The 14,823-nt window shown below is 40.3% G+C and overlaps 1 protein-coding gene across 1 annotated transcript; it reads left to right on the top strand.

Annotated features, from left to right (window-relative positions):
* The first annotated feature begins 9,150 nt into the window (after window positions 1-9,150).
* On the top strand, window positions 9,151-14,464 carry LOC139181367 (P antigen family member 3-like). The gene is made up of 5 exons (XM_070784595.1): window positions 9,151-9,260; window positions 10,166-10,245; window positions 10,721-10,859; window positions 11,304-11,429; window positions 14,352-14,464. The coding sequence occupies exons 2-5, from the start codon at window positions 10,174-10,176 to the stop codon at window positions 14,372-14,374; spliced, it is 360 nt and encodes a 119-aa protein (XP_070640696.1). The 5' UTR covers window positions 9,151-9,260; window positions 10,166-10,173; the 3' UTR covers window positions 14,375-14,464.
* Window positions 14,465-14,823: the final 359 nt, after the last annotated feature.

Genomic DNA, 14,823 nt, shown 5'->3' with positions numbered 1-14,823 from the left:
AGGTCCCTTTGGAGCAAGCCAGCGTGACTGAGATATCCAGTCCCAATCGGCACTTGGCCAGGCAAAGGGAGGACCTGAACTGGGGTTGGAAAATACGGGAATGATTACCTTGCATATTTCCTGAGGCAAAAGTCCCAATTGTTTCCAATCATTATAATTAAGTTGTTGGCTAACTTCTGGGGATGGCTCTATTTGTCCCCAGCATATAGGGGCAGTAGACATTAGATGTCCTTTTTCAGGAGTTAGCCATATAACCTCATATCATCCCATATTTGATAAACGTCAGGTAAAAAGCCACTAGATCTAGACCCATTTACCTTCTGTGTAGCGAAATAGTCATAAAACCAAGACAATGAATAATCAAAATTAAAAGCCACATTACATTCATAGTTAAAGTACAAAGTGTTGCACCAGTCCATCTTAGGATTTTTAGATGTCATCAGATTAAGAAGAGGCATCACATATGATTGTTGTCGAAGGTATTCGCAGAGTTGGAGAAAGTCTTTTCCTTGAAGTGGAGATGTACACCATGGGAAGCCTTCCACTGATGAACAAGGGAGCACTCTGCAGACCCAGCAGTTAGACCAACTGTGGAATGCAGCATAGGAGTGAGCCCAGGACAGGAAGGCATTGTCATGAGGATCAAACGGCAAACTCAGGATTTTTGGAGTCAGCAGAAGTAGGCTCACACAGATTATCAGGCCCATCTGAAAAGTACAAAGTCAGAGCATAGAAAGTAAAGACATAAAATGACGTCACTTAGTTCTGATCAGGGTGCCACCTCTTAAACTTGAGTGTGATGCACCAACGAGTCAATTCCTGGCACTTTGACAGCTGTGGGAGAGGAAAGAATAAGCTGGTAAGGGCCTTCCCAGAAGGGTTTGAGGGACTGGCCCCCAGATCCCAATGTTTTTATCAGGACCTCAGTTCCTAGCTGAAATACAGGCTTGCTTGACTCAGAGGCTGGGTCAGCAGTCACCTGCAGGAGTTCCATTAATGCCTGTTGAAAAGCTGAGAGCTGAGTTATATAATTAGTTAATTCTAAGGCTTCAGGGTCTATAACAAGGTCTGTGCATAATAAAGGCCTTCCATAAATACATTCAAAGGGGGCAGCCCCTCCTTTTGGGGGGCAGTCCCAGCCCTCATTAAAGCTATGGGTAGAACTTTAATCCAATTGTCCTGTGTCTCTTGAGTTAATGTGCACAGATGTCTTTTGATAATGTCGTTAGCTGTTTCAACCTTTCCTAAGGATTGGGGTCTCCAGGAACAGTGTAAATGATATTCTATTCCTAGAGCTTTAGACATCCCCTCAGTTAGAGCCGCTTTAAAGGCAGAGCCAATGGAGAAGGCAATGGTACCCCACTCCAGTACTCTTGCCTGGAAAATCCCATGGACAGAGGAGCCTGGTAGGCTGCAGTCCATGGGGACACGACTGAGCGACTTCACTTTCACTTTTACTTTAAAGGCAGAGCCACTGTCAGTCTGAAGCCTCCGTGGCAGCCCAAACCTGGGGATAATTTCATGGATTAAAATTCTTATAACCTCCTTAGCCTGTTCACTATGACAGGGAAAAGCCTAAATCCATCCAGTAAAACTATCCACCCAAACGTGAGAGCAAGAATATCCATTAGCTTGTGGCATATGAGTAAAATCAATTTCCCAGTCCTCTCCAGGATATTTTCAACTTCGTTGTAATCCAGATTTTGCTAGCTTTTCAGTCTTTGGGTTATTTTTCTGACAATCATAACATCTTTTGACAATGTCTTTTAAATTTTTCATTATATTTTTACCTTCAAACAAATGAGAAGCCATCTGGTAAGTACTCTCTTGAGAAACCTATATGCAGGTCAGGAAGCAACAGTTAGAACTGGATATGGAACAACAGACTGGTTCCAAATAGGAAAAGGAGTACATCAAGGCTGCATATTGTCACCCTGCTTATTTAACTTCTATGCAGAGTACATCATAAGAAACGCTGGGCTGGATGAAGCACAAGGTGGAATCAAGATTGCCGGGAGAAATATCAATAACCTCAGATATGCAGATGACACCACCCTTATGGCAGAAAGTGAAAAGGAACTAAAAAGCTTCTTGATGAAAGTGAAAGAGGACAGTGAAAAAGTTGGCTTAAAGCTCGACATTCAGAAAACTAAGGTCATGGGACCTGGTCCGATCACTTCATGGCAAATAGATGGGGAAACAGTGTCAGACTTTATTCTTTTGGGCTCCAACATCACAGCAGATGCTGATTGCAGCCATTACATTGAGAGGGTAACAGGTAGGAAGCCCAGGGATCTCCAAACAGAGGAAATAGGCTGCAAGTGTCAGACACTTTTTATCTCTCTTAAGAGTCAGAAGGAAACAAACTACCGATATTTTTTCCCTTCTCTATACAAATTTCAAAGGAGGCTTCTCTTAAAATACTGTGTTGCCATAATGACACCTGGTTTCACCTGAAGTTAACTATTCTCAAACCTTGAGTTAAGCAATGCATTTTTCTTATGGAAATGTTTGTCTTAAGCTATGTTAATGTACTATGCATTTACCCCAAACTCTGTCTTCAAGTGGGTTCCGCCTAATGGCTGAGAACCTACTTGTTATCTGAACCTATTGGCTCAGAACCAGTATCTTATACTCAGACATTGTTCCCCTAATCTATGTAAATGGAACTATTTGTATGGTAATCTGCCCTTCTACAAGATTCAAGTCAATCGTTTTATGGCCAGGGATGAATCCTCTGGTGCCAAGATTATCCCAAAATACATCTTATGAATGAGGGGCCTGGTGCCATTCTGAGTTTTAAGACATTCCTTTCTTTCATTAACAGAGTGCTAGTGACTATATATAACATCCAGCTGAAGACTAGCAGGGGGTACTCTTTCTGACCTCTTCTGATGCCTATGTCAGAAGCTCTCTCTATCTCCTTTATACTTTAATAAAACTTTATTGCACAAAAGCTCTGAGCGATCAGGCCTCGTCTCTGGCCCTGGATTGAATTCTTCTCCTCCGCAGGCCAAGAATCCCAGCGTCTTTTCCTTCAGCAACAACCTTTGAAAAGTAAAAGACGCTTACTCCTTGGAAGGAAAGTTATGACCAACCTAATTAGCATATTAAAAAACAAAGACATTACTTTGCCAACAAAGGTCTGTCTAGTCAAGGCTATGGTTTTTCCAGTGGTCATGAATGGATGTGAAAGTTGGACTGTGAAGAAAGCTGAGCACAGAAGAATTGATGCTTTTGAACTGTGGTGCTGGAGAAGACTCTTGAGAGTCCCTTGGACTGCCAGGAGATCCCACCAGTCCATCCTAAAGGAGATCAGTCCTGGGTGTTCATTGGAAGGACTGATGCTGAAGCGAAACTCCAATCCTTTGGCCACCTCATGCAAAGAGTTGACTCATTGGAAAAGACCCTGATGCTGGGAAGGATTGGAGGCAGGAGGAGAAGGGGACGACAGAGGATGAGATGGCTGCATGGCATCAGCGACTCAATGGACATGAGTTTGGGTAAACTCCAGGAGTTGGTGCTGGACAAGGAGGCCTGGCATGCTGCAATTCATTGGGTCACAAAGAGTCGGACATGACTGAGTGACTGAACTGAACTGAACTGACCTGAAGTACTCTCTACACCTAAACGAAAACTCTGGTGTAAACTCTTAAGAATTTTCCATTCAGTATTTTCAGGAATTGTTAATCGTCCATCCTCAGACTGTAGCCATCCTTTATCAGTAATCTTTGCTCCTCTTTTCTCATATCTTTCTAATTCTTCCTCAGTATATTGTGGGTTTTCCTGTTCCACAGGACCTGTCCAGATCAAAAGCATCTGCAGTGAAGGGGATTCTTAAAGTGCTGCTTTTCTGGCTTGGAAGTCAACCAGCTGATTACATTCAGCTACTTTACTCCCATCCCTGCTGTACCCTTTGCAGTGCGTTACACATACTTCTTTAGGACAATATATAGTCGTTAAAAGTCTCTGGATCTCTCTGAAATGCTTAATAGGTTCTCCTGTTGCCCTTTTAAAGTGTCTTTCTTTCCATATTGCAGCATGAGTGTGTAAAGTCAAATAAGCATACTTAGAATCAGTATAGATATTTGCTCGCTGCCATTTGCTTAACTCTAGAGCTCGGGTCAGAACCACAAGTTCCACTAACTGGTTCCCGGGGGGAGAAATTTTGCTTCTAAAACCTGTTCAGCAGTCACCATGGCATAACCTGCTTTACACTTCCCATCCTGATCACCAGCATCAGGGTCTTTTCCTGTGAGTCAGCTCTTCCCAGCAGGTGGCCAAAGTATTGGAGCTTCAGCTTCAGCATCGGTCCTGCCAGTGAATATTCAGTTGGTTTCCTTTAGGATTGGCTGTTTTGATATCCTTGCTGTCCGAGGGATTCTCAAGTGTCTTCTCCAGCACCACAAACCGAAAGCGTCAATTCTTTGTCACTCAGCCTTCTTAATGATTGAAGTCACACATCTGTACATGACTACTGAAAAAGCCATAGTTTTGACTATACAGACCTTTGTCAGCAAAGTGATGTCTCTGCTCTATACTATGCTGTCTAGGTTTGACATGGGCTTCCTTGATGACTCAGTGGTAAGGAATTCGCCTGCATGGGTGTACCTATGGCTGATTCTTGTTGATGTTTGACAGAAAACAACAAAATTCTGTAAAGCAATTATCCTTCAATTAAAAAATAAATAAAGTGGCAAAAAAAAGAAAAAAGAATCTCCCTGCAATGCATGGGATGCAGGAGTCATGGGTTTCACCCCTGGGTTGGGAAGATGCCCTGCCATGCCCAATGGGAGGAGGGCATGGCAATCCGTTAAAGTATTCTCGCCTGGAGAATCCCATGGACAGCGGCACCTGGCAGGCTACAGTCCATGGGGTCATAAAGAGTCAGACACGACTGAAGCAATGAGCATGCATGTATACTAGCTTTGTCACAGCTGTGCTTCCAAGGATCAAGTGTCTTAATTTTATGGCAGCAATCACCATCCACGGTGATTTTGGAGCCTCCAAAATTAAATCTGTCCGTGCATCCACTTCCCCCCTTCTGTTTTCCGTGAAATGATAGGACTGGATGCCGTAATCTTATTTTTTTGAATGTTAAGTTTTAAGCCAGCCTTTTCACTCTCCTCTTCCACACACATCAAGAGGTTCTTTAGTTCCTTTTCAGTTCCTGCCATTAAAGTGGTATGATCTGCATATCTGAGCTTCTTGATATTTCTGCCAGCAACCTTGATTCCAGCTTGTGAGTCATCCAGCCCAGCATTTCCCATGATGTGCTCTGCAAGTAAGTTGAATAAGCAGAGTGACAATATACAACCTTGTCTTACTCCTTTCCCAATTTTGAACCAGTCCATTGTTCCATGTTTTATTCTAACTGTTGCTTCTTAAGCCTCATACAGGTTTCTCAGGAGACAGGTCAGCTAGTCTGGTACTCCCATCTCTAAGAATTTTCCACAGTTTGTTGTGATCCACACAGTCAGAGGCCTTGAGGTAGTCTAGTCAATGAAGCAGAAGTATATGTGTTTCTGGAATTCCCTTGCTTTCCCCATGATCTAACGAAGGCTGCAATTTGATCTCTTGTTTCTGTGCCTCTTCAAAACCAGCTTGTATATCTGGAAGTTCTCCTTCCATATACTATTGAAGCCTAGCTTGAAGGAGTCTACTAACCGGAGGCTTCAGAAATATGGGACAATCTAAGCTTGAGAAAGTGGAGGGTATGAATGAACCCCAATAAGAGAGAGAAGAAGAGGATTCTCTACTTTCCATGTTGTTAGCAAGCTGAGCAACAGCTAGACCATACCTTCAAGCTCTTGTGTAGGACAGTAGCCTTTATCTAGAAAGTCATAAACAGTTCTGGAACTGTAAGAGAGGGAGGGAGAGGGCAGTGAGTGGGAGACAGGCACCCTGAATGGATGTGAGAGACCCAATAGAAGGGGGTTGACATTAAATGGAGGGCGGCTTTGGACTAGAGCAGATGTGGTGGACATGGGAAAAAGTAGATACATTAGACATTTTCGAAGTAAAATGGACAGAACTCAGCAAGAATATTGACTTGAGGTGAAGGAGAGGGGATTGTTAACATGGTTAAGACCAAGTTTCTGTGTCCTGTCATAAGGGTACAAAAGTGTCATGGGGAATCCTGGAAGTTGGCCAGGTCTGGGAAGAATTCCAAATAAGATTTTTAGGTTTATGAGCTCAAGGTCTAGATGGATACAATAACCAGTATTTACATACTTAAAAGATCCTTTTCCTTTTTAAAAAAGTGAAAAGTATTGAGATATAATTTATATACAATGAAGTCAATGTTTTAAAGCATTACCGTTTGTCAAGTTTTGACATATGCATCAGTTCAGTTCAGTCGCTCAGTTGTGTCCGACTCTTTGCAACCCCATGAATCGCAGCACGCCAGGCCTCCCTGTGCATCACCAACTCCTGGAGTTCATTCAGACTCATGTCCATCGAGTCAGTGATGCCATCCAGCCATCTCATCCTCTGTCATCCCCTTCTCCTCCTGCCCCCAATCCCTCCCAGCATCAGGGTCTTTTCCAATGTGTCAAGTCTTCATATGAGGTGGCCAAAGTACTGGAGTTTCAGTTCAGCATCATTTCTTCCAAAGAAATCCCAGGGCTGATCTCCTTCAGCATGGACTGTTTGGATCTCCACTCTCAAGAGTCTTCTCCAACACTACACTTCAAAAGCATCAATTCTTTGGCACTCAGCTTTCTTCACAGTCCAAATCTCACATCCATACATGACCACTGGAAAAACCATAGCCTTGACTAGACGAAACTTTTTTGGCAAAGTAATGTCTCTGCTTTATAATATGCTATCTAGCTTGGTCATAACTTTTCTTCCAAAGAGTAAGCGTCTTTTAATTTCATGGCTGCAGTCACCATCTGCAGTGATTTTGGAGCTCCCCCAAAATAAAGTCTGACACTGTTTCCACTGTTTCCTCATCTATTTCCCATGAAGTGATGGGAGCAGGTGCCATGATCTTTGTTTTCTGAATGTTGAGCTTTAAGCCAATGTTTTCACCCTCCACTTTCACTTTCATCAAGAGGCTTTTTAGTTCCTCTTCACTTTCTGCCATAAGGGCAGAAGAACTGTACAAAAAAGATCTTGACGGCCAAGATAATCACGATGGTGTGATCACTCACCTAGAGCCAGACATCCTGGAATGTGAAGTCAAGCGTGCCTTAGAAAGCATCACTACGAACAAAGCTAGTGGAGGTGATGGAATTCCAGTTGAACTATTTCAAATCCTGAAAGATGATGCTGTGAAATTGTTGAACTCAAAATGCTAGCACACTTGGAAGACTCAACAGTGACCACAGGGCTGGAAAAGGTCAGTTTTAATTCCAATCCTAAAGAAAAGCAATGCCAAAGAATGCTCAAAGTGAAAGTGAAGTGAAGTCGCTCAGTTGTGTCCGACTTTTAGCGACCCCATGGACTGCAGCCTACCAGGCTCCTCCATCCATGGGATTCTCCAGGCAAGAGTACTGGAATGGGGTGCCATTGCCTTCTCCAAAGAATGCTCAAACTACCACACAATTGCACTCATCTCACACACTAGTAAAGTAATGCTCAAAATTCTCCAAAGCCAGGCTTCAGCAATATGTGAACCATGAACTTCCAGATGTTCAAGCTGGTTTTAGAAAAGGCAGAGGAACCAGAGATCAAATTGCCAACATCTGCTGGGTCATTAACAGACTTCCAGAAAAACATCTATTTCTGCTTTATTGACTATGCCAAAGCCTTTGACTGTGTGGATCACAATAAACTGTTGAAAATTCTGAAAGAGATGGGAATACCAGATCACCTGATCTGCCCCTTGAGAAACCTACATACAGGTCAGGAAGCAAGAGTTAGAACTGGGCATGGAACAACAGACTGGTTCCAAATAGGAAAAGAAGTACGTCAAGGCTGTATATTGTCACCCTGCTTATTTAACTTATATGCACAGTACATCATGAGAAACGCTGGGCTGGAAGAAGCACAAGCTGGAATCAAGATTGCTGGGAGAAATATCAATATCCTCAGCCTTTTGCATACCATTGTGTAAATGCTACCAGAATAAAAACGTAGAAAACGTCCCTTTGGTTTGAAAATGCTCCCTTGGGCTACTTGCATTCAGACTCCTTCCTCCACTCCTATACCCTGGCAACCACAGATATATTTCTCTGCCTACAGTTGTGCTTTTCCAGAAATGCATTGACATGAAGTCATGTAATACACAGCTTTCTGTGTCTGACATCTCTCATTGGCACAGCTGAGATGCATCCTTGCTGTTACATGCATTAGTAGTTCCTTTTTAAATGACTGTGTAGTGTTCTTTTGTACGAGTATACTCTTTTGTTTTTCTTTCTTCTATATACCAGTTGTTGAATAGTTGGGCTGTTTCTAGTTTTGGCTATTAGGAGTACATTAGTAGAATATTTGAGTAAAGGTTCTTGTGTGAACATTTTTTCCTTTCTCTTGGGTAAAACTGGGTAGAATTAAAACTCCTAGTAAGTACGAAAATTCTCACTATAATAGAATAAGAAGAATGTGCTACTAGAGAAGAGTGAAGAAATAGCTATAGAAGGAATGAAAAGGTAAGCCAAAGTGTAAACAACACCTAGCTGTGGATGTGTCTGGTCGTGAAAGTAAAGTCCGATGCTAAAAGGACAATATACTGTATAAGAATCAGAGGTATATTCAGAGAAACTAGTTACCAGTTCAGAGATTTAAATGTGCAATGTACCAAGCAAAAAGTGGAAAAAGAGGTATTTATTTATGTACTTATTCCATGGAAGTGAGTAAAGCCATTGGGAGTATGACGGAAAACCCCAAACCAACGAAGGAAATGGTTCATCAGACCATGTGTAAAAATAGGTATTATAATCATAATATCTATTTCTGTCATGACTGTCTTTCTGAGACACATTCTCCACTAAGGGTAACCTGGGACTACCTATCACCACAGGTTGTGGATGCATAAGAAAGACTGCAGTGGAAGGGAAAAAATATAGTCTTCAAGCCCCTTTCTCATCCTCCAGAGACCCTGCGGTTCCAGGAGTCTATCTCAGTGGTGGGAAAACCTCAACCTGCACTGCACAGGCCCAACTCAGTGAGCATGCGCAGTGTCTGCGCGTGCGCACCCCTTGCTGCGCATGCGCTTTGGTGTGCATCGGCCTTCCTGAGCGTTGTGAGGAGCGTTGGGCCTGAGGCGGGTGTGTTTATTCAGTCCCGGTTCTTTGTCACTTCTTGAGACTCACCAGGTAGGTTAACAGATCTGTCCTGTCTGGAGTTTAAGTGTGTGTGTGTGAGGGGGAGCCAGCGAGTTTCGGGCGGGTCGGGCAGTGCGATTTGGGGCCTTTGAAGAGGAAAGCTCTCGAGGTCGTCATCTTTCTCCTCACAAGTGTCGCGACGCCATAGTTCTTGCCCTGGTGATGGGAGAGGAAGGGCAGTGGGCAGAGGAGGGCAGGGGGTAGGATGATGGTGGGGGGAGACTTGGGGGTGCTATTTGAGATATTTGGTTCATTGGGGCCCTGGAACTGACAACAGAGCACAGAATCTGGGGCCGGCAGTGGGACCTGGGCAGGGGGCAGGGTGGGCGATTAAGGAAAGGCCTAGAAACCGGACTGCAGTGGGGTTGTGACTGTATCGTGGGTTTTGTGGTAAGGTACCAAGGGAGAAGTGGACCGGTTGCTCTGTATGCAGCCTCACCTCAGCCCCAGACACTGAGAAAATCACCATAGTCAGGCTGTAAAGACTGAGCCTTTCTTCGTGTTCCAACTGAATTCCAAGGGAGTTGGGGAAAATAGGTCTGGTGAATAGGAGTGTGATAAGAGCAATAGTCCTGAGTTTTTAAATTCCTAGCAGCATTTCACTAAATACATTTATGATGGAGAATTCTGTTGTAAAATCAAACGTCCTCCCAAAAATTCAGCCGCCTTGTGTACCTTCAGGTGATTTCTCTGCCAGCTTAGCAAAGACACAAATGGCTTTGCAAGCGACTGTATTTGGTGTAATTGAAATGCATGTACACTCATACTTAACCAGAGTTTTCTTTTGAAAGTATTCTCACATTAAAAAAAAAATAAGTCAACATATGGTGGTCAAAGTGATCAAATATAGCTGTACTCTTAAATACATTTTCTAAATCACCATATTGTGTTTTCAGGGAGAAATATGAGTGGGCAAGTGGCATCAACATTGGGACCTACAAAGCAAGATTGCTCCCAGGTGGATGAACCTGTGGTTGTGAGTAACCTTACCATTTGATGTTTTCTGTTAGCACAAGTTTATTTTTGAGAAAATGATGTTAAGTAGTACAGATGCAGTGATAAACGTCTTCCATGCTGATAAAGGGTGAGAATGTGTCTTAGGAAGGAACATTGATCCAGATATATTATAGTCTGGCGTTGCCTGGATGATTATAGTGTTAAATTCCCTGGAAATGTGCCCAGTGACTCCCTCCTCCTGATTATTAACAACAGCCTGCATGCTTCCATCCCAACATAGATTTAAATAACTTCCAAAGTCTTTCTGGCTAACTCTTATGGGAGCTAACTGTTCTCTGTGGGAAGAATAACTTTATTAAAAGTAAGCACATAGAATTGTGTTGGGAAAATGTTGTTAGGTTTGCTTACGATCAGATATATCTATGTATTAAATATATTTATGCTATTAGATGTATTAACAAAAAAAGTTTTTATTTCCATGCACATTCTACTAGGAGCAGCAGCACAGTGTTGAGCAATCTCAACAAGAAGAACCACCAGCTGAGATTCAGGATATCACACCTAGAAAGGAGGAAGTACATGGAGAGGATCCAGTGAATCGTGATGAAGAAGAGGAGAAGGATCCCTTTGAAGGTAAAGTGTATCTGTGTGTCATGCCTTAAGACATAACTAGTAAGAGGAGGAAAGGAAACATTAGAAAAGGACTTCAGACAGTTCCTAAAAAACTGAGGAGAGTATAGTTTGCAGGTTAGTGTGGTCGCTCAAATTTTCCCTTGTTTTCAAGACAAAGAGAGGCGGGCAACTAAATTGTCTGAGGACAACCCTGGAAAAGGAAAATGGTAATATCATTCGGAAAATTCTGCTTTCCTTTTTCTCCAGCAAAACATTCCCAGAATAATGCTCCTGAGGTTCTTATTCATCCATTTTTAGCATACTAACCTAAGGCTTTTAATTCATAACACCGAGGGAATGAATATCATCATTCGCTTGTTTATACTGTATGCTTTACAGTATGCTTATACTGTATGCTTTACAGTATGTTTATACTGTATATAATTGATGCATTTTTTTTTAAAGATTCTGGCCTGGAAGCTGCTCTCCAGCAATTGGCTCTGGCAAAGACTGGGGGTGAAGGTGGAGATGGTCCCGATGTCAGGGAGGAGTTTGCGTCAAATATAGAGCCTGTTGAAATGCCAGAAGCAGGTATGTCATCCATTCAGAAAGTAATTTATGTGGTTTCTGTTTTTCAGAATATTATATCTTTACTAATATAGAGGGAACATTACTATTATTTTAATAATAGAGTTCACATATTCTTTGAAAGGTAGTTCAGACCCCAGATACCTGAGTGCCTGACTTATAGACTTTCAAATAAAGAAACAGACAGGATCAAAGCCGTATCAAAATGAAACTAGGAAACTGTTTTCTTCTCTTGCGTATAAGTACTTTAAGCAACAGCTAATAATTTTCAGGTTCTTCTATAATTTCTGCTTGTAGCAAATATGGAATGCATTTGTAATAAATACCAGTTTATTTGAAATATGCTTAGGCATCCAAGTAGGTTCTAGTACCAGCTTTAGCATAATGTGTGTGATTCTGTGAAATCCCTTAACTTCTAAACTCAACTTTACTCATGTAAGTTGTGAATTCAGAACAGATACACGCAGATGCTGATTTTTCAATGCTAATTTTTGCATTCTCTGATTCTCTTTGATGGAATGCATACAAGAATACTCTGTTTTGTATGATGTATTTATCATAAAATGTCATCTTGAGTCAAATTATAACAGGGGGATTGAGATTTCGTTTTCTGACGGGGGACACATGTACACCTGTGGCTGATTCATGTCAATGTATGGCAAAAACCACCAGAATATTGTAATTAGCCTCCAATTAAAATCAATTAATTAATTTTTTTAAAAAAGAAAATGAGCCAACATTCTGCTTGATGTATGTTAAATTCTCTCAAATTCTGAATTCTCTAGCTCTTAAAAAAAATTTGCATTTTAAATCCTTTCCCCAGGGAAGCATGAAATGACTGAATAATAAAGATAGTCTAGTTTCCTGTTTCTGTGGCTGATCAAGTTGAGAGAGTGCATTTAGTCAGTGATATTCAAGGCAGGTGTGAGTAAGATACATATGCTAAGCACACTAACTGCCCCCACGTTTGGTTTTCTTTGCGGGGGGAGGTTGCTTATTTTAATCGGAGGATCATTATTTTACAATACTATGATGGTTTTTCTATACACCCCACTCTCACTCTTAAAGAACTAATAAAAATATGAGCCTCATGATATAATCATCTCTAACCATATCAAGTATGTTATTTTTCTTCTTTGATACATGAGTTTAAAAAGTTTTGAAGGCCAAATATTGTAACTCTAGTTCTTCTCGCATAATCAACTTAGTGTCTTTCACATACGTGTTTTCCCAATTGCTGACAATGAATTGCATGGTTCTGATTTTAAAGGAAGAACTTCATAGTTAGGGAAGAACGTACTGTGTATTAGCCTTCTAAATATTTTCACTTTATGTTTTTTTTTCCATTCCATTAGAACAGTTAGACAAAAATAAAACTTTCAGATGACTTTCAAGTAACTACAGAACATGATTAAAATGTTCTCATAGAAAAATCTTAGCCCTAAATATGTGTGGTATTTAAAAAGAAAAATACATAAATTATAAGGTACATAAATCCTACATCCAACATAAAAGGTAAGAAAAAGAGCAACAGAATAAACCTAAGGAAAAAAGAAAAAGATACTTAATAAAAGACAGGTATGAATTGTTAGGAAGAGGAAAATAAACTCAACTAATAAATAAAGACAGTGTTCTAGTTTACAAAATTTTATATATATACACATTGGACATTAGTTCCCTGTGCTATATAGTAGGACCTTGTTGTTTATCCATTCTGAATGTAATGGTTTGTATCTGCCAACCCCAAACTGCCAGATCCATTCCTCTAGGTTACATCATTGTGAAGCAAATGGACAAAGCCCAAGTACACATAATTAGAAATATGAACAAGACACTAACAGTTAGTATATTACAGAATTAAAGCAGAGTATAATCTGGAACTCAAATATTTTCAGAATATTGATGAAATGGCTAGTAGGGTAGAAAAACAAATATTATTTAACATACCCCACAGTAACTAAATAACTAAACATCACAAATACCGTGGATGAACTTTTGAAATTAGTCAGAGTTTTCTCTCAAAAGCCATTATCATTTAGAAACAAAAAAATATGCTTTTCCAGATTTTCTTTCTCTCTTCTTCCTTGCTTTTCTCTTTCACTCATACTCCCTCTTGCTCTCCCTTTTCTTCTCTCCTTTTTTTTCTTTCATTTTTGGTGTGGCTGTGAGAAACAGTCCTATTTCTGCTTCACATTTTGATGTCACCATGTCGCCAGTGATAGTAATGACTTAAAGTTAGTGTCACCATATAATGTATTATACCAACTGGAATGCTTTCCAGGGTGAAAAGAAACATTTAGAATTACATGAGGGCCGCAAGTAAAAAGGGGGACAAATGTTTAACCGACTTAAAACCACCATATCAGGGATAAATTAGAACAAATGAAAATGTCTACACTTTTCCACAGTAGAGAAGAAACAAATGTAATACTGGCCATTTTATTTACTTCACTTAAGCAGTAACAGACAGAACAACTGTTTAGCTATCCTATATTCGGAATATTATTTCAAACCAAGGCATTTAAATGATACTTTTCCTGGGATTTTTTGTTTCAAGTTTTGTGTATTTTGTTCTCCTTAGGGTGTTTTTTGTTGTTAGATATTTTACTGAATGTGTACACAGTTTTGCCTTCTACTGAAAACTACCTTCTGATAGGTTCCACTGATTTCATTTGTTCTGAACTCAGTGTCCTTCTTTTCGTGTATAACTAGGAAGAGTAGTGCGTTTTTAAAAATAACTGGTAATATGCTTGAAAAGTCTATAAAATCTCTAGAGAGGATTAACTGAAGGTAAGCCAAAGGGTCTCCCTTAGTGTTCCTGTTTTAGTCCATTTTATAAAACTACAACTGCAGTGAACTTTGTATACCTCTCCTGTCATCGAAATAAAGTTCTGCTAAGTAACTTTTTTAATGTTTATATTATAGGTGAAGGGCAGCCATTTGCTTGAAAGAAGATAAACTGAAACCATCTATGCTGCTCTTATGTTGTGTATTTGACTGTTAAAGTTCTGTCAATAAAATTTCATTTTCTACTTGCACATTTTTTTGTTAAATTTATCCCTGGGTATTTAATGTTATTGAAAATTCATGGTTTGTGATTTTTATTGTCTAGTTGAGGATGTATGTAGAGATAGAATGTCTGTATATGGATTTTCTGTCCAACAATTCCTCTAAATATGCATATTAATTCCACAAATTTAGATGTAGATTATTTTTGCTTTTCAAAATATACTATTATATTTGAATATCAACAGTTTCTACTGGCTTAAACCTTAAGCCTTTCCTCATTTTGCAGCATTGAACAAATCTGGACAGAATATTCTTGACTAAAGTAGGTGATAATTGGCATTTTTCCCAATAGGAAATGAAAAATCTTCTCCATTTCAACCTGTTTACG

This window comes from Bos indicus, chromosome X (assembly GCF_029378745.1).
Source record: "Bos indicus isolate NIAB-ARS_2022 breed Sahiwal x Tharparkar chromosome X, NIAB-ARS_B.indTharparkar_mat_pri_1.0, whole genome shotgun sequence".
NCBI lineage: Eukaryota > Metazoa > Chordata > Mammalia > Artiodactyla > Bovidae > Bos > Bos indicus.
Note: the sequence above shows the minus strand (reverse complement) of the source record. Positions and strands in the feature narration are given on the sequence as shown.

Excerpts from the sequence above, each read along its gene's own strand:
- LOC139181367 (XM_070784595.1), top strand. The coding sequence starts at position 10,174 with ATGAGTGGGCAAGTGGCATCAACATTGGGACCTACAAAGCAAGATTGC. Across the intron at positions 10,246-10,720 it reads AGGTGGATGAACCTGTGGTT|GAGCAGCAGCACAGTGTTGA; the intron begins GTGAGTAACCTT and ends ACATTCTACTAG. Across the intron at positions 11,430-14,351 it reads TGTTGAAATGCCAGAAGCAG|GTGAAGGGCAGCCATTTGCT; the intron begins GTATGTCATCCA and ends TTTATATTATAG.